The sequence below is a fragment of the Musa acuminata genome, unplaced genomic scaffold, assembly GCF_036884655.1.
Source record: "Musa acuminata AAA Group cultivar baxijiao unplaced genomic scaffold, Cavendish_Baxijiao_AAA HiC_scaffold_1137, whole genome shotgun sequence".
Taxonomy (NCBI): domain Eukaryota; kingdom Viridiplantae; phylum Streptophyta; class Magnoliopsida; order Zingiberales; family Musaceae; genus Musa; species Musa acuminata.
In genome coordinates, this window is record NW_027021349.1 from 1,748,374 (window position 1) to 1,767,496 (window position 19,123).

A 19,123-nucleotide genomic window follows, 5' to 3' on the forward strand; every position below is an offset into this window, starting at 1 on the left:
CATAATCGATTTCTCTCGACAATCATTCTTTGTTTATAATGTGACATAAACATGTCCTTGAAAGAGTAATTCCATGTTTATTATGAAAGGTAAAGGTATCTAAAGCCGAGTAGGCCAAATGTATCTTATTTGGACAAGTGGTCCAAATAAAGAGGCATCTATGATTGCATCATCAATCAAGGAGCTTTAAAATGTTGTGTGTTTGCCTAGGTTAGATTGTGCTGCTACATTTCTAAAGTTTCATGTCCAGTTCTATACACTTTGTTGTAATGGATGTCCATCTATAGTTGCAAATTTTGAACAGTCTGAATGTTGAAATGATGAAGAAATGCAATGAATGGATCACTCATTAATGTTGCAAATTGGTGAGTGGTTTGGGGATTTGGCCACTCACTGCTCTCCTTTTTTTGTTTGTGGGATTTCAATGTCAGAAAGAACCTGTTTTGCACCAGGCAACATTAGCATGCATATTTCATGGCTGTGTAATTTGCTTTAGACCTTATATCCATTGGATGTGTGTGCACTGAAATGAGACTGTACCAGCAGGATTCATCTGAACAACAAAGCAACAGCAGCATTCATCTGGAGAAACAGCCAGTACTGATTTCATTTTGCACTGTGTGACTTCATATTCCATGCAGCAGCAGCAGCAGATGTCAAAGCAGTTTCTGCTGTTGATCTAGAATACAAATATGCTATTCATATGAACAGATTTGGAATATGAAACCCAATAATATGGACTGGAATAAAAAAAGCTGTTGCAAATCAAAACACCAATAGCAAACACTGTGAAAAGTCTGCTGCTGCATTCTAAATCACCAGAAAGGCTTTTAGAAAAATAAAAAATCAGCAAAGCCTTGGCAAAATGCAGGTTCTCAATACTGATCAAAATGGAGCATTCAAAAGTCTGCTGCTGCATTCAAAATACCAAACAATGGTGCTGCATAAAATAGTCTTTGCAAAACATATGAAACCTAATAACAAAATATGTGATACAGTTTAATGCACAGTATTCCAAAACAATGTACAGCATATTTAATTTACAGTGTCAAACAAACACTATCAATTTAATTTATAGACTTCCAAAACCTATCCATAATGATCAAAAGATTATAATCCAAAATATCCAAAATATTATCGTTTCTACCGTCGAAGTTTGTGTTTTTCTATATTTTTTTATGGTAAAAGCTATAAAAGAAAATGATATTCTGCCTTTTGTATCTTCTTCTTAATTTTTAATATTTTTTAAAAAAATTTTACGGAGATCGGGAAATCGAAATGGTTTGTGAATGCTAACTAATCACATCTCCTTATTATCTAAAGGATTAAAGGATTAAGGAGATAACTATAGATATCTAAGAAAGTGGCTCTTTAATAATATATGTCTATTTTTTTCTTTACATCCTTTCATAAATAATTTAAACAAGATAGCATGATAATAAAAGATACCAATTAAGTCTCACTCCCTATAACTATAAGAACAATAAGCAATATTAATTATTCTTTTATCTTTTCTCATTCCAATTATCTCAAACTTATCACCACCATTTCATGTATCCAATTGACAGAATTTATCTTTTCTCCTCAATGATATCAATGTTGGGATAAAGCAATTCATCAAGCCTTATTAATGAATCTTTATTTCTTAACTAGTTTACCTAATTTATAACTGGTTTATTTCTTAACCAAAGGTATGCATCTTTGTCAACCTTTTCAAGTTCATCCAATTCTTACTTAAAGTGCACCCTCATAGCTCTTGTAGCTCTTCAAAAGAGTTTTTTTAATGTTAATCCCTTATGCTTCTCTATGAAATTATTGTATAAATGTTTCAAATAGAATTTATGCTTGGTATTGAGAAGCAAATGTGCAATGGCCTCTAACGTGCTTTTTTGTTTGTCAATGATGAATATCCACTCATCTGAACTGCTGAGGAACTAGTTCTATATCATTATTCTTCCTCTCAACTATTACATATGTAAATAGATACATTTGATTAGTTAGGTCAATCCCTACAATAGTCAATAGTACACCTTAGGCACATTATAGGAATCTTTCATTTAGTATAGAAAAATAGATATAAATTTTATAAATATATTATTTTTCTCATTGGATCTAAATTTCATGACGCATATGCTCTTTGAATTTTCTTTTTGTAAGTGATGAAGGTAAGATTCGAGCTTAGGATCTTATAATAAACTATCTAAGTCCTTACTAGTTAAACTAGCTGATACCTTTATATTAGTTGAAGTTTTGAACCCTGGACCTTTAATAAGAGAGTTTGGGACACCACTACCAAACCAATGTTTGAGGTGCAAAAAAACGTTTTTTAGATTTTTGCAATAAATCTCCTCACAATAATTCTATAACAAAGCATATTCTTCTCTCTCGGTGCTTGTGATCATGCTCAATACTTTATTCTTCACTCTATATACTTTGTGTATATGAATATTCATAACATACTCTTATTGAATTGTTGGCTTCAAAAACTTTCCTAATCATATAGGATTTATTATAATCCTATTATAGTATTTATCAGCTAACCACTTAACCATAACTAGAGGATTGTTAAATGATCTCTGACGTGAATGTTCTGCATTCAAAGTTTTTACTTATAAAATTATCTCTACTTGTAATTTTTTATGCATATATTATTCAATCATATCCAACCTGATATATTATCATAATCTTATCCTTATCATTTTTAATATATCTGAGTTGTTTGCCCATTGTTATGGCATATTGCTTGATCGTAGTTCGAACCTCTTCAACATTAGCAAAACATATTTTGAGCTGAAACTCAAGATTATTCATATCAACTCAAGCATTAAATTATTAATATAATATTTTATCTTTCCTTTTGTTATCCATAGTGACATCAATTACTATATCTTAACCATTACTATTATCCAATTATTTATCTTTTGATAATGTGGTTGTAGATTGCCTTGTTCGAATATAAATATAATTCGAGTAAGGTTTCCTCTAGAGTTATAAGCTGTTGATTATTTTCCTTAATCTCCTTTTCATCTCCCAACCCTTGTACTATGTTCCATCACTTTCATTCTCACTCTTATTGAAATCATTATCACAATGGATGAAAAAACCATAATAGGCAAAAACACCATTAACATTACAAAGATTCTAAAATAAAAATCTATAACATAAGCAAAAGTAATGATTCAAAACTATTGATAGCAACAACTGTTTCAAAAATATATGAGTCAACAAGAATAAGAAAAATACATTTGTTGCATCAAGGTAAATACTCACAAAAATATGATTCCACCACTGTTTAACAAAAATATGATACAAAATAATAATTTAAAAGTTTTCAATGAGGATTAGAGTCAACTAACAAAGTTATAATTTGAGCAAAATATAGGAAACCAAAGAAAAGTTATAACTATCATTTTTGCATCAGTTTGACACTAATCCAGCATGTGATGTCATATGCAATGTCTCCCGTCAATAGACGATGTTATAGAAAATGAGATGAATTATTATAATTTAATGAGCACGGAGAGTCCAATATAACTTTTAAGTATAATATGATGTTATAAGGTCCGAGTTCGAGAATAATATATAATTAACCACCTTTTAGATGACATGAGAGGAAACATTATTCATAAGTTTTTATCTTTTTAATAAAATTTTAATTTTTTTTTTAGATACTATGGGCAAAGTATTACGTGGAATAAATATTCACATGAAGCATGAAAACTTCAAATTAGGAAGTTATAATCATACTTATGATTACTTATCAAAATCAAACAATTAAAATGATTCAGTTTAAGTACATGTTTAATTAAATATATAAATTAATTCAAATACATATTTAACATTAGAAAATATTCAAACAAATCTAAATATATTTTATTTTTTAAAAAATATATTATTAAAAAATAATAATGATAAATAAAAAAAAATGAACTAGAGATAGATTTTATCCGGAGGAGAGAAGCAACATAAAGAAATACTTCAGGCAAAGAAGATAGAGAAGGAGAGGGACGATCAAAATATGAAAAAATATTTCTTTTAGAAGCTCAATTTATTTTTAAATTAATAAAAATATCCTTGAATATTTAAGTAATTATGAGTGTATTATAAAATTAATATGATCAACTTATCAAAAAATAAAAAGAAACAACACTAATTTAGTATGTAGATTGGACTAATCAATGGTCTAATTCTTGATTTTTCTAATATAATCACCTCGATCCAGTTTTTATAAATGTAACCACTGCCTATTTAGTTCATGTGCGATGGAATCTATCTAAATAATTTTTTTAGACTTTATTTAACATTATAGTGTAACCTTTGCTATTGTTCAAACCCAATCAATAATATTTAACACTAATTGAGTTTATCTTTATTGTTCAAACCCATTCATCACTCTCGTAATGAATTATTTAGTAACTCTTTATGTTATATCTATGAGAGATCATAATATTATTTACATAAAATATAAACATATCGAATAGTATTATTTTTAATAAAAAGTTGCATCAATTGTTATCCTATGAACTATGCAAAATCAACATAATTTTACTCCTACATTTAGTGATTAAATTACACTAGATAAGCATTATTTTTCATGTAAAAATTTAATGAAGCTATGATAAGGGACAATTTTGTCGATCGGCCATTGGTGCGATTCGTAGGCTCACGAAAAATTATCTGTTTTGGAAGATGGGCGTACCCGCATGATTTTATCCTTTCAGAACATGTGAACTCCAAAAAGTATTTTTGAGAGTAAGGAAGATCTAGTAGACTTATGAACCCTTAGTTCCCATACTTCTCAACCAATGTGGAACTAAATGACCTTATCAGTGCTCCCTCCCATAAGAGAGCTAAGGACTCATAGTCTCACGTTGATTGAGGAGTATAGGAACCAAATGCCCATAAGTCCATTATGTCTCTTTTATCCTTAGAAATATCTTTTGAAGCTTACATGTTCTGAAATAACAAAATCTCATCATCCAAAGCGGATAATTCCTCGCGAGCCTACGAATCGTACGAATGATCGACCGACCAAATTATCTCTTATCGTGTTCCATCCAAACAAAAACCCCTATCAAACTCTATTTTGTAGCTCCTAGTATTCATGGAATACCTATGGGTAATGTCTAATTCACCTAAACTAGCATTTTGTTAGAGTCATTATGTTGCTTGACAAGTTGTACTTCAACGAGCGATCCAAATCTTGTTGGTTTAAAACCTTTTCTTCCTTTTTAATCCGATATAATCTAAAATAGCAACTCAAGAAAAAATACCAATTAGTTTTACTTAACCCGACTATTGATTCAGTGATGGCATTTGGCTGAGGCGATTGGGGTTAATGAAATTGTCCCACCAAGATCAGACATAGATTACGCTGGATTGGGTTTGATTGGTCTGCTTTGAAAGTGTAGGAAGATGCTGCCTCTTTAAAATGACAACTCCATCATTTTGCATCACAAAAATTAAATAAAAAGAAAACTTTTTCTGAAATAGAGTATTTATATGATTGGCAAGACTAAAGCACGCATCATGATTAAGATGTCACATCATCAAGTCAGCATATGTGGATCCTTGATGCATACTAAAATGATGATTGCTTGTTTAACATATGTTGAAGATGAATTTTATGTAACTCGAGTGCTATTAGAGTTATGATTATATTCAAATTATTTGAAGGAGTCTTAATTAGATCTTAATTCTTTGATGGATTAGGATTAGGATTAGGATCTAGATTAGGAATCTAAGTAGGAATTGTTATAAATATACATCTTTAGTAGTTATTAGTGAATTATGATTTGTTTTCATAAATATATCTTTGAGTCTTAAGGTGTTGATGAAAGAAAGAGATATAGAATAAGACATTCTCAGTAGTGGATATAGAAAAGGTTGAAGAAAGAATTCTTTTGGGCAAAAGTTTCTGACTTTGGTTTAACTTTTGATTCTTTGTATTTGGTCTTCTTAGTATGTATTCATTAAGACTCACCAAATCTATATTATTTATGTGTTGATCTCTAAGTTTGTCCTTTGGTTTCGTATTTTCTTTTTATTCCCAACAAAATTGATGATTTCTATTTTAGATGATTTTTTAAAAAAAAATTAACATTTTATTTTCTTCCTAATCAAACCCTCTTTTTCCTTTTCGCGAGCTCTTATTTTTTGTAAAATGACTAAATACTATTAATATATGAAAATTTTTTGCCAAAACAAATCAGATTTATAGTTGAATTGATCTAATATTATATTCGAACAACTATTATATTTTTGAATGAAGTTATAATATTTTGGTTCAGTAGATAAAAGAGTATAATTCCATTCAAAAAACTTTACAATTGGGTAATTCTTATTCATTCTTATTGTCATTCTCATGCATAAAAAAGAATAGAAATAGTGTTAATTATGAAAAAATTGAATAGTTTGTTTTGATCATCACAATCACAATAAAAATACTAATAATATACTCGAAAGCATTATAAATAATCCAAATACACTCCTAACTTCAATAAATTTAATTATAAATATAAAAATTTGTATTGTAATGACACTTATAGTATTTTTTTTAATAGCTTTATAATATTTTTAACATCTCAACAAAAAAACTATAATTTTATTGAAAAGTATTGTACATGAGTCAAATGAAATCAAAACACATTAGAAATTATTTGATATACTATATTAGGATTCAAATAAAAAATTTTATAATAGTTTACAAACAACATTAAAATTAACCTTATTATAATGTTTTAACCATCACAATAAAAGCCATATTAAATATATTTGAAAAAACTATAACTAACCCAAATAGACTAAAACCGCAACTAAACCAACTAAAAGTCTAAAAATATTGATATCATAATAGTTTATAAGCAATAATAATAATAAAAAAGACATGATATGATATCTTCTTTCGGCTTTAAATATTTTCAACACTTTAACTAAAATACTGTAATACTATTGAAAAACACTGTTAATAGATATTTGATATATCATACTATAATTCAAATAAATACTTATAACAGCCAAATGTAGATAAAGAATTGATCTATTATGATGTCTTGATCATCATAATAAAAACTACTATAAAATCTATACAAGAATAGTCAAATGTATTCCTAACCTCAAATACTATAATGAATTCATTGGTCCATCCACTTATATTAATATACTTTATAGATTGGTCCATAGGGTATCTTCGGGTATCTTCGAAACTAACGAAAATAATATCATTACGATGACATGTTCCATATTATTCAAAATAAAAATATTATTTAAAAAATAAAAACATAAGATACTTTTTAAAAAGATAAAAATGAAAACTTTTTTTAAAAAAATTAAATATTATAATGGATTGGATTCAACACTGAATTAGTTTTGGTCCATCTAAATTGAACTTGAAATATAAAAAAGTTAGGGTGTCAACTTTCCAATCATTGGATACTTTTGGAGGTAAAAAAAGAAAAAAAGCAGATGGTTTTAATTAATTTCTATTTTTTTAAATCTATATACAAATTGGAGATGAAGAGAAGACGAAGTGGCCTAATAGGACCCCTCGAACAACATATGCTGTTCCCACGTGCCGACGCACATGCACGTGTGGGTTACGCACAGGCTTGAAACCAGCATCCGTGAATGGGGTTCTTTTGGAGCTTTAGGTGGTGATGACCACCCCCTCCATGTGACTCTCTCTCTCTCTCTCTTCTCTCTCTCGGACCGCACTCCAATGAAAAGAAAAGACGCAGAGGGAGGGAAAGCTCCAAAAACTTACACCGCTGCAGCAGCAGCAGCAGCAGTAGCAGCGGCTGCTGCTGTTGCAGTAACATGTAAGAAAAGAAAAGCAAAAGGAAAGAGGAGTGAAGGCACATGTGTTGCGTTGTGCATGGTTACAACAAGACCACGGCGTGACGCCTCTAAAGCCAGTGGTAAAAGCTGCACAAAGAAACAAGCGCACATATAAAAGAAGAGAGAGAGAGCAGCAGCACTGCGTGGGGCGTTGGATTCTATGATATCCAAATCAAAATCCGGTTGACCGCATTCACCACTGTCATTTCATTTCTCTACTGCTGAGATCTTAAGCTTCCGTGCTTACAGTAAGCTGCTCGCATGTCATCCAACTATCAGACTGAATGCAGTAGGTCGTAGTAATAATAACACTGATGATGATTTTGAGAGGGCAACGTTCCCACTGCCAGCAGTCCGCCACCAGAAAGCCAGCAATAAAGATTGGGAAAGGAGAGGGAAGGGGACAGTGAGCCCTGGAGACCCAAATGATGGCTTAGGGAACAGGGAATTTAGCAGCACTAGGACAGAGATTGAAGAGACCAGAAAAAGAGAACGAGTGAGTGTGTGTGTGAGGGGAAAGGGAGACTCACCCAAGGCCTGGGCCTCTCTAAAGGAGAGAGAAAGAGAGAGAAAGAGAGAGAGAGAAAAGGGTTTCAGGTGGAGGAGGGTGAACGTGCTCCTCTATTTGAGAAGATGCAGATCTATCCAAATTAAAGAACAAGAGGCAGAGATGGAATATGTTATGTAGAAAACAACGCCAAGGCTGTGCCGGGAGAAGTAACAGCCGACGGTGGGGTTGCGACCGAAGACTGCTCCATTAATGGTTGAGTGCCCCGTCTTACCTCTGTCCCTCTCTCTTTCTCTGTGGAAAATGGTGTGTCCTCCTCCATCACTGCTAGTCGTATATTAAGTAGGAAGTCACCGTCTTCAATCACAAGTTGGTGTCTCTTCAGATACATGCTTCAGGTTTACTGTCTTCTTCCTCTAATATGGATGTTGAAATGGCAGCTGAGAGAAACTTCTGGTAGAGAAGGAAGATAGAGAGAGAGAGAGAGAGAGAGAGAGGGCATCATCATGGACGTGTACGAGGCGACGAGGGTGGTGTTGGCGAGGATACAGAGCTTGGACGCGGTGAACGCGGCCAAGATCATGGGGTACATCTTGATCCAGGAGCACGGCGACAAGGAGATGATCCGCCTGGCTTTCGGCCCCGAGGCCCTCCTCCACTCCGTCGTCCTCAAGGCTCGGAAGGAGCTCGGCCTTGCCGCCCCTGCTCCGCCCCCCTCCTCCTCCTCCTCCTCCGCTACCTCTCCTGCCGCAGGTGGCGTCGCCTCCCCTTCTCCCTTTGGCCTTTTGGCTCGCCAGAACTCCTCTTCCCGCTTCTCTACCAACTTAGTCTCCTCCCCCACCTCCTTCGCTCCGCCGCCTGTCTTCTCCCGCGCTGGTAGAGCGAACGGCGCTCTGAACGGGTCCCTGGAGGAGCTCCAGGCCTCCGAGGAGCTCCTCAGCCCCGGCAGCCCGAGTCCCTCTCCCTTCTTCAACGGCTGCGGAACCGCTGGCGACTCGCTCGTCGATGAGTTCCACCTCCAAGACCAGCTCTCCTTCCTCCACGATCAGGCCCCCTGCCACTCCCTTCCTATTGGCCCCAGATCCGTCGCTGCCGGCGGCGGAGGCGATCTCTTCAGTCCGGACATCGGGTCTCATAGTCCGAGCGGCAGCGGAGACGGGCTGCTGTTTCCTTACAGAATGGGATGGGGTGTCAACGGAAACCACCATCGCCGGAGCTGGTCCGCTGCTGATCTCCCCCTTCGTTCGGACGCCATCGCAGCCGCGGGATTCAGTTGGAAGCCGTGCCTCTATTTCGCCAGAGGTTACTGCAAGGACGGGACCGCGTGTCGCTTCCTCCATGATCTGCCGGACGAGACCGTCGCGGCGGTAGCTGCGGGCGCGAGAATGGACGCTGCGGTGGAGCAGCAGTGCCAGGAGCTGCTGCTGAGATCTAAGAGCCAGAGGATCGGGGGCGGCGGGGCGTCGCAGCTGACTGCGTCGGCCTTCCCTTACTCCCCGCTTGGTTCCCTGCCCTCCTCTCCATCATCCACGAGCAAATGCCTCGACTTCCTGCTCCAGCAGCAGCCAAGCGATAGCCCAAGGCAGCAATTCCTTTCGCTAACGTTTTTGCACCTTTCTTCGGCATTTTGTCTGTCGACAGTGGAAGCTAAGAAGCTTTGGTCCTTCACAGGGCCGCAGCGGCGGCGGCGGCAGCAGCGCTAATGCGAACGAGGATGGAGAGGGGCGATTTCGCAGGGATGGCCAATCCTGGGTCGAGGCAGATCTACTTAACCTTCCCCGCAGACAGCACCTTCACCGAAGAAGACGTCTCCAACTACTTCAGGTTGGTTCTTACTCGTTCTCTCAGGTAGATCAGCTTCCGAGCTCAATCATCAGTCCAAATCTCTCTGATCTCTGCTTCAATCTTCGTCGTTCGAATCGGAAGCATCTACGGGCCAGTACAGGACGTGCGGATCCCGTTCCAGCAGAAGCGAATGTTTGGGTTCGTCACCTTCGTCTACCCCGAGACGGTGAAGCTGATCCTGGCTAAAGGAAATCCCCACTTCGTCTGCGATGCTCGGGTTCTCGTCAAGCCTTACAAGGAGAAGGGGAAGGTCCCCGACAAGTGCAGGCACTCTTCTTCCTCCTCCTTCCATCAAATGCTCGTTTCCGTTGCTCATCGCTGCCTACGATGAATGATGTGTTCCCCTGCTCTCATTCAGGAAGCCGCAACAGCAGCAGACTGAGAGGGGCGACTTCGCTGCATGTACGACTCCTACCGGCCTGGAATCCAGAGATCAATTTGACCTTCAACAGCTTGGTTAGATTCTTAGATCTTCTTCTGGTCGTTCTGCTCGTTTCTCTTTAGCTTTTACCGAAGCTTAAGCTGGATGACGTAGTAGCAGCAGCAAGGATGCTGTACAACAGCGGCAGCAGCAGTCAGGAGCTACTGCTGCGGAGGAAGCTGGAGGAGCAGCAGCAAGCGCTGGAACTGCAGCAGGCCATCGAGCTGCACGCGAGGAGACTCATGAATCTCCAGCTCCTCGACCTCAAGAACCGGACTCTGTGCTCCTCAGCCCCCGCCTCCGTCAACTCTCCCACCATCAAAGCTGCTCCAGCAATCACTATACCTACAGCCGATACCCCGAGCAGCAGCGGCGGCAGCAGCAGCAGCAGCCAAGAACAATCACCAACCGGAGGTGAGCTGGGTCATGATGAACAAATAGTTACCGGTGAATTGTTTCTTTGTTTAGAAGTTGGGAATTTCTCGGCGGCGCAAGTCAATCCTGTTTGCTTGGTATGAGCAGTCCAGAAGATGAACAGCTGCAATGGCTTCCGCGAACACAAGACGGTCAACTCTGCTGATAAGAAGGAATCTGGTGATGAGGCAAACCCCAACAAGGATGGCGATATCCATGAAAGGTAATATACCATTAAACAATCCAAACCCATTGCCTCTTTCGATCTCTACATTGTGATTTCTTCTCCTGTCGATGCCATGACTGAATTGTTTCGGTTTGCAAACCATGGATGCAGCGCCGAGCATAACTTGCCCGATAGCCCCTTCGCCTCGCCTAAAAAATCTTCGATCGTGCCCGATCCTTTCTCCGTCCCTGAAATGGAGATGGCAGCTGCCACTGCTGCTTCCGTGAACGATAGTAGCAGCAGCAACACCTACCTGATTGCCTCTACATTGCCACCATCCTCTTCCACGTTGGACATGGCTTCCCACAAATCATGCTTCTTCCAAATGCCAAGGTAAGATGATTAGTTTGATGTTCTCTTCATGCGGATGGAAGGATGTTACAGTCCATTTCTGGTTCTTCATATGCCAGGGTCTCCTCCACTCATGGAGCCATTGGAATGTAGAGTTGGTAATGAGGAAGCCCTCCATGGATCACAGTGAGAATCAAACAGTCAAATAATATGCAGGTTATGGGAGTTGCTTATCGTTGATCTTAGAATGTTTTCTTGCAGGAAAAAGCAATGAGGAGTTTGATTGTAACCTTCTATAGTGTAAGCTACTAAGCTCCATAGGTAATCCATTCTATGCCACAGCACAAGGTCATGGAAAGGAGCAGCTTCAGTAACCAGAATCAGCTATATACTACTACTGCTACTACTACTACCATCTGCCACTACTGCAGCTTCTCATCACCATCCAATCCATTAAGATACTCCACCATCTCACAGACACCAAACAGAAGAAGAGAACAGGAAAGGACAAACAGCAGACTGATTTCTGTAAAGGATAGCTCAGTAAGAGATAAAAGCAGCACAGAGAAGGAGGTGACCAACAAAAAGAGACTAGGTGTGATCATTTCCCTGCTGCCTGCTTGTAGAGTGGTCTCTTCTACCTCCCACCTCCCTTTGGTTGCTTTTTGCCATCTCTAATTGTGACAAACATATAGACAAAGAAATGTGTTCAGATAGTCATAAATATGTAGTTCTGCATTCCTCTATCCCTTCCTTGTCTATAATTTGGTACTCAAATAAATATTTGAGATAGCTTACCACACAAATTTTTTTTTTTTAAGATAAAAACAAGTTCACTAAAATTGGGAATATGAATCCATTTTATCATTAAAAATTTCAGTAATCTATTATTGAATTGATAAAAAAGTTATATATTTTTTATATTCTTAACCTAAAAAAGTTATTTTCTTGAAGGTCAAATTAATATTTCACCTACTATTCTTTCATTATTTAGATTCTAAAGCCGGAGGATTTGTTGTATTAATTATTGGAGATAGAGGAGCAAAGAAGAAATAGAATACTACGATACGAGTAAAAAGAATCTTTTCGACTCAAGAAAATTGACAAGAACAGTTATGGTCTTATTTATAGGACCTAGTGGTAATTGTCCTATAACTACTAGATCATGATTGAAACGAGATAGTTATTGAAATTATTCGGTAACTACTAGATTATCATAATTATTTAGATAACTATGAATCAAATTTTAATATTAATAACATTGTTAATATTAGATCAAGTCGATGCAATCACTGTATCAGATTCCTCATTCATGGTTGGTACAACAACATAAATAAACAAAGGAGTTGCTTGTGACCGCTCCTTCTTCCTGCGCCTTCCGAGAAATAGAGGAAGAAGACGGAGGAGCCGCTGCTGCCGGCTCTCTGCCTCCATGTGCACTCACTCATGTGCTCTCTACTCCACATCTCTTTCTTCTCCCCAACATGTCTGTCATGAGAAGAAGAAGAACATAGACAAGTGTGCATATGATCCTGTAAATCTTGATGTCAGATCATCTTTTAATTTGGCATGCATTAATATATATATAACGTAGGTTGATTCTATAACGAGTGAAAACAAAATCATAGCTTGTCTGTTTCCTTATGTTTGATCCATTTCGATCCATGTCTTTTCTTATTTTATTTTGAATCCACACTTGGCTTTTGTAAGTTAGATTACCTGAATGCAATCAGTTTAATATCTATTATTTGAATTATGCAAGAAACGCTAATCACTCTATGTTTTATTAGCATGATTACTGCTAATAAAAGTTTTGATTGCTGCTTTTGGATGAACAGCAAAGAAAGGCTTCCTCTATGGAATATTAATTATTTGGACCTACCGCATGATCTTCAAAGATGAAAGAGAAACCGAGCCAATGGTTTGTATTGGCCACGATGTTAATTATTAATTGGACGTAACAGAGTTATTGATTTGATTTATTTTTAAAATATTTTATATGTAAAATTGAAAAAAAAATCTAATACGAAACGAGTGCGATAATAAAGACTAATCGAGAAGCTGGACTAAAAAAGATGTTTATTTAGGGAGTTTTGATCTGAATTCGCAAGATAATTTGGTTGGAGGCAAAATTTAATGATTATTTAATTTTTTATATATATATTTTTAAAACTTATATTTATGATATGATCCATTTAATACTTAAGTTAGTGCATGTTTATATTAGACAAAAGATGAAGATGATGTGTTCAGAAAATTAGATATAAGGTTATACTTTGGAGAAATTTTTTTTTTATAATATTCATTCTATAATTGATGTCAGTTTAGAATGATCTGATATCCTAACGAGAAAATATTTATTTTTATACTTTGCTAATGTGGCACATTATCATTTTGAGTTAATTAGGCTATTTATTCTTCCTTGATTATGCTTCGCATTAAGGTGTTTATCCATGCCAAAGCATAATATTCTTATCGAGAATTAAATAGTTATCACTTATATTAAAAGTGGTTAGAGGATGCTCCAAATGGATTTGTTCAAGATAGATAATTCATATACGATGAATGTTTTCCTAGCTAAGGTGTATCAAATGCATTAACGATTATATCTAAAGTAGATGCATTATGTGTAGGGAGATGTTTTGACTTATTAGATGTATTAGATGCTTTGATATTGATATCTTGAGATGAATGTATCACATATATGGAAATGTTTTATCTTGTAAGAATACAGTGAGTGGGGAGATGCATTTAATAGTTACGGTGCATCGGGTACTTTGATGATTATATACCATGCTTATACATCATATTTTAGGAGATGCTTTGCTTAATTAGGATGTATTAGATATTTTGATACTTATATCTTGGATGAATGCATCATAAGTAGGGGGATACTTTATTTGATTAGGATATATCATGTACTTTGATACTTATATCTTAGATGAATGTATTGTACATAGGAAGATAATTTGCCCAATTAAGATACATTAGCCAGTTTGATGCTTTTATCTTAGGTGCATGCAGTGAATGCATGCTAATACTTTGCTCAATTAGAATATATCAAATGATTAAATATTTATATCATAGGAGGATGCATCATGCATGAGAAAATTCCTTGATTGATAAAGATGCATCCTACATGAGAAAATAATTTTCTTAATTAGAATATATCATCTACTTTAATACTAATTTTCAAGGAAGGTTACTGGAAGTCTTTTTTATGATCAACTTAAAAAAACCTAAATGATTTAAGATAATTGATGAAGGTGTGGATTAATATAGAAGGGTGAGAGTTGACTAGCTATTGAGTATCATTGCTAAATCTTATGATGTAGCCAATTAGAGACTCAACTTTGCCTTATCGGATGATTAATAGGGTTATCATCCGATAACCCTATTTGGATATTAAATACTAGTACAGTAGAGATCAAACTCTTTTGCTAACTATTTGAATGATAATATAATATGAGGGAGAGTAGAGTATTACTCCCAAGTGTTTTACCCGAAAGTAGTAGGTTAAATCACCAACATGACCACATTAGAAGTGGTGTATAGGATCACTTAGCATCCTAAAAGTGACCACACGCTCAACAACAGGATTGCCACTTCCATCAAAAGTCTTAGGGTTTGAAGAATAAAAGTTGAAAGGAATGAACTCATCTTGTATCAATTTGGAGATTTGCTTAATCAAATTCTTTCTCGAGTTATATCTTATATCTCATGTTATCAAGGATATATTAATTTTTTTTAATTATTTATGCAAGACATAATTCATCTCATTAATAGTGTATCATAGATTCAGGCTAAATTGATTGTGACTGAGGCATATTGTTAATCTCATTAGGATGCATATGTGGTATCAGATTGATTATCGATACAACCATCATGGAGTTTCTAGTAACACTAAATAGTTGATGGACATTAGGTTTTGTACTACTACTAGCTATATTAATAGTAGAAGAAGAACAAGGATAGTCTATATTATATCTCGAATTAGACCTATTGAGTAAGTTAAAGAAAAATCTTAATAAGTTTGACTATGGGTTGAATTTTCTAATAGGAGAGTCTAAGGTTGTTAGAGAGATAATAATTATGGGGTAGAGTTTAAGTTGATTTAAATGCTCCCATGGTTGAGAAGATTTCTCAATAGGAGGAGAGTCTAAGGTTATTAAAGAGATGATGATTGTAAAACTGAGTTTAAGTTGATTTAAATACTCCCACAGGAAAAATACTCCTTATCCAAGGTTAGTCACTATGTTAAAAGTTGAGGAAGAAGTATCATTCTCGAGATATCCTCGAGGGGTTCGAGATTTTAATTTTTCATAATATTTTCTTTACTCTCTCATTCGAGAGTCAATTTATTATGTCAATTTTGATCATCAACTCGACATTATGATTTGACTTAGTCTTTTTTCTAATTTTATCATATTTAGAATTGAATAGAAAATTATTTTAGTGTGATATGGAAAAGAGATAATAGAAGGTGTCTATTCAAGAAGCTTTAACATGAACCCTTGAGGCCACTTGGTTAGATGCAAGATTTTATCATGTCCAACAAGGGAGGGTATTCCTAGCATGGCTCCTTTAATGCTTAAGTCGTTGTTTATTCATATTATGTGAAAAAGACCCATGGATGGTTTGAGAGTTTAGAATGAATTCTGAATATTTGAAAAGATATTATACTTAAAGAAGCTGTCTTATATTGAATTTATTTTATAATTATTCGTGATTAAGAAAAAAAATAAGTACTTTAATAAAAAAAATATTTACTTTATATGTTATATTGATATAACATGTCTAATTATGATATCATCATTTTTGGGTTGACTAGGCTTTAATAATAAATTTTGAATGATTATAGATAATTATCATTCTAGTTTAGATGAAAAACTAAGAATAGAAATAGTGATGCAAAGATCAGACAAGTGCAAATAGAACATGTTGGTTGGAATTATTCAAGTGCAAAAATATAGAGAGGAAAGTGATAAGGAAATAAATCTATCTCACTTAGTCTCTTGAATCCTACCTGAGATTAAACTTAGCATGTGACAAACCTTTCAGAGGTCGTCGTTGTTAGGATCGAGAGCACTAAGAGGGGGGGGGGGTGAATTAGTGCAGCAGAAATCTTTCAGCGATTAAAAACGAAAGCTGCGTTCGTTCGATAAGAACTATTTCGATACAAAAGCCGATTCTAAGATTACTTTTGATTAAGTGTAGTTTACGTCTAAACACAGTTTGCGTCTAAGCGCAGTTTACGCAGTTTGCGTCTAAATGCAGTTTGCGTCTAAGCGCAGTTTACGCAGTTTGCGTCTAAATGCAGTTTGCGTCTAAGCGCAGTTTACGCAGTTTGCGTCTAAATGTAGTTTGCGTCTAAATGCAGTTTGCATCTAAATGCAGATTGCGTCTAAGCGCAGTTTGCGTCTAAGCTCAGATTGTGTCTAAGCGCAGTTTGCGTCTGAGCGCAGTTTGCGTCTAAGTGCAGATTGCGTCTAAGCGCAGTTTGCAGTTATGAATGGAGTCAAAACGTAAACGTAAACTGTAAAGAAACTCGTTTGTAAAAGCGCAGAAGACAGTTTGCAGTTATAAATAGAATCAAAACATAAATGTAAATTGCAATGTAAAGACCGTACGAAAACACCGATTTACATCTGAATGCAGATTCGGAAAGATCAGAACTTAGAAACTTGTTCGTAAAAGCGCAGAGAGCAGTAGCTATGTAGGAGGTTTGCAGTAATGATAAAGTGCTCAAAATAAACGCAAACCAGAGATTTAGAGTGGTTCGGTCAGTCTTGACCTACTCCACTTTTGGCTTCCTCCACCGACGAGGTTACCAACGTCAACTAGAGGCCTTCCTTCAATAGGCGAAGGCCAACTGCCCTTTTACAGTTTCACTCCTTTTGACGGGCTCAGGAGACAACCCTTACAGAACCTTTCTCTCCTCCCTTTACAACTCAAGACTTGAAGAACAGAAGGAGGAGAACTTTTGGACTTTACACAAATTTGAGCTCTTAGAATCACAGAAAAGATCAAGAATTCGGTGTAGGTCTGTATCTTTTCAGTGCTGAATGGGTGGGGTATTTATAGGCCCCAACCCAATTCAAATTTGGAGCTCAAAACGATCAAATCCCGGAATTCCGGGATCAGGCGGTTGCACCTCCTGACTGGAGAGGTTGCACCGCCTGGCAGAGCTCGAAGACTGAGCCTCTGGGCGGTGCTACCTCTGTCAGGGGCGGTTGCACCTCTCTTCCAGAGCTCGAAGACCGAGCTCAGGCGGTGCCACCTCTCTGTCAGGGAGGTTGCACCGCCCAGTCTAGCTCGAAGACTGAGCTCAAGCGGTGCCACCTCCTGGCTGGGGTGGTTGCACCACCCAGTCTCGCTGGGAGACTTAGCCCAGGCGATGCCACCTCCTGGCCTAGGCGGTTGCACCTCCTGGTGCAATCAGGGTTCGAATGGTTAGCTCCATTCGGCCCAATTTCAGTCTTTCAGGGGCCCAATTTCCCCAAGATTAAGCTAATGGGATCACCTCCCATTTTCCAACTTAATCAATGTGCTAACTACGATTAGATCTAAGACAATTTCTGCAGCTTTGCTTCGGTGCGTCAATCGCTTCTTCCGGCGAGTTTCCGGCGAACTTCCGTCGATCATTCGATGAACCCTCGGTGATGCTCCTGCGGACTTCCAGCAAACTCCTGGACTTTGCGATGATCCACTTGGCGAGTTCCGACGAGCTTCGTTTGGCAAGCTTCTGGACTTCTCGGATCTGTTCTCGCAGAACCTCCGACGACCGTCTGAACTTCCGTCGAACTCTCGAACTCCCAACGTGATCATGAACTTGACTCCGGCGCAACTCCTGTTGCTTGTCTATCTTCCATCGTAGTTAATCCTGCACACTCAAAACAAAAACTTCGATCGAGACAATTAATCATAAGCAATTAACCAAGTTGTCCGGCATGTCATTGGTCCCTCGACGCTTCGTCCGATTCTTCGGCGCATCGTCCTTTCCTGCAGCCTATTGCCCAATCGGCCAGTTGACTCCGCAACTCCGATATCCTTGGCACAATACCCGCTCTTCTTGGCCCGATGCCCGAGTCCACGGTCCGAAGCCTTCTGTCGATACGTCGACCGATCCACCGGCCCGACGTCCAATCTTCTGACACGTTCCTCCGGCACAACATGATGTTCCTGCTTTAATTGTCTCATCCTGATCGAAGCACCCTGCGTCACTCAAAACGCAGATTAAATCATAAACATATATCAAGTAGTTTCATCATCAAAATACGAGATTCAACAATCTCCCCCTTTTTGATGATGACAACTACTTGATGACGGAGTTAAACTTAACTCCCGGAGTTTAAACAAACTCCCCCTATCAATATGCCTTATTGATAGAAACTCTTAGATTCAAAAATCTAAGGAACATGTCATAATAAACGGAGTTAACCTTAACTCCCAGAGTTTAAACAAACTCCCCCTATCAATATGTCATATTGATAGAAACTCTTAGATTCAAAAATCTAAGCAACATGTCATCATAAACGGGGTTAACCTTAACTCCCAGAGTTTAAACAAACTCCCCCTATCA

General features: G+C 37.1%; 1 protein-coding gene across 5 annotated transcripts; it reads left to right on the top strand.

Annotated features, from left to right (window-relative positions):
• The first annotated feature begins 7,978 nt into the window (after positions 1 to 7,978).
• Positions 7,979 to 12,287, top strand: LOC103999722 (zinc finger CCCH domain-containing protein 53). Of its 5 annotated transcripts, none has more exons than XM_009421549.3 (10): positions 7,979 to 8,599; positions 8,785 to 9,926; positions 10,016 to 10,168; positions 10,271 to 10,456; positions 10,548 to 10,645; positions 10,728 to 11,024; positions 11,133 to 11,247; positions 11,362 to 11,583; positions 11,661 to 11,727; positions 11,803 to 12,287. In XM_009421549.3, the coding sequence occupies exons 2-9, from the start codon at positions 8,851 to 8,853 to the stop codon at positions 11,692 to 11,694; spliced, it is 2,181 nt and encodes a 726-aa protein (XP_009419824.2). In that variant the 5' UTR covers positions 7,979 to 8,599; positions 8,785 to 8,850; the 3' UTR covers positions 11,695 to 11,727; positions 11,803 to 12,287. The 5 variants fall into 5 exon arrangements, with proteins under 5 accessions (XP_009419824.2, XP_009419826.2, XP_018675457.2 ...); XM_018819912.2 differs by having other exon boundaries at positions 8,460 to 8,599; positions 10,731 to 11,024; positions 11,803 to 11,971; XM_018819910.2 differs by having other exon boundaries at positions 8,584 to 8,713; positions 11,803 to 11,971.
• The last annotated feature ends 6,836 nt before the right edge of the window (positions 12,288 to 19,123 follow it).

Bases quoted from the DNA above. Each gene is read 5' to 3' on its own strand.
- LOC103999722 (XM_009421549.3), top strand. From the start codon at position 8,851: ATGGACGTGTACGAGGCGACGAGGGTGGTGTTGGCGAGGATACAGAGC. The intron at 10,169-10,270 runs GTTGGTTCTTAC...TCGAATCGGAAG, and splicing joins GACGTCTCCAACTACTTCAG to CATCTACGGGCCAGTACAGG. The intron at 10,646-10,727 runs GTTAGATTCTTA...ATGACGTAGTAG, and splicing joins ATTTGACCTTCAACAGCTTG to CAGCAGCAAGGATGCTGTAC.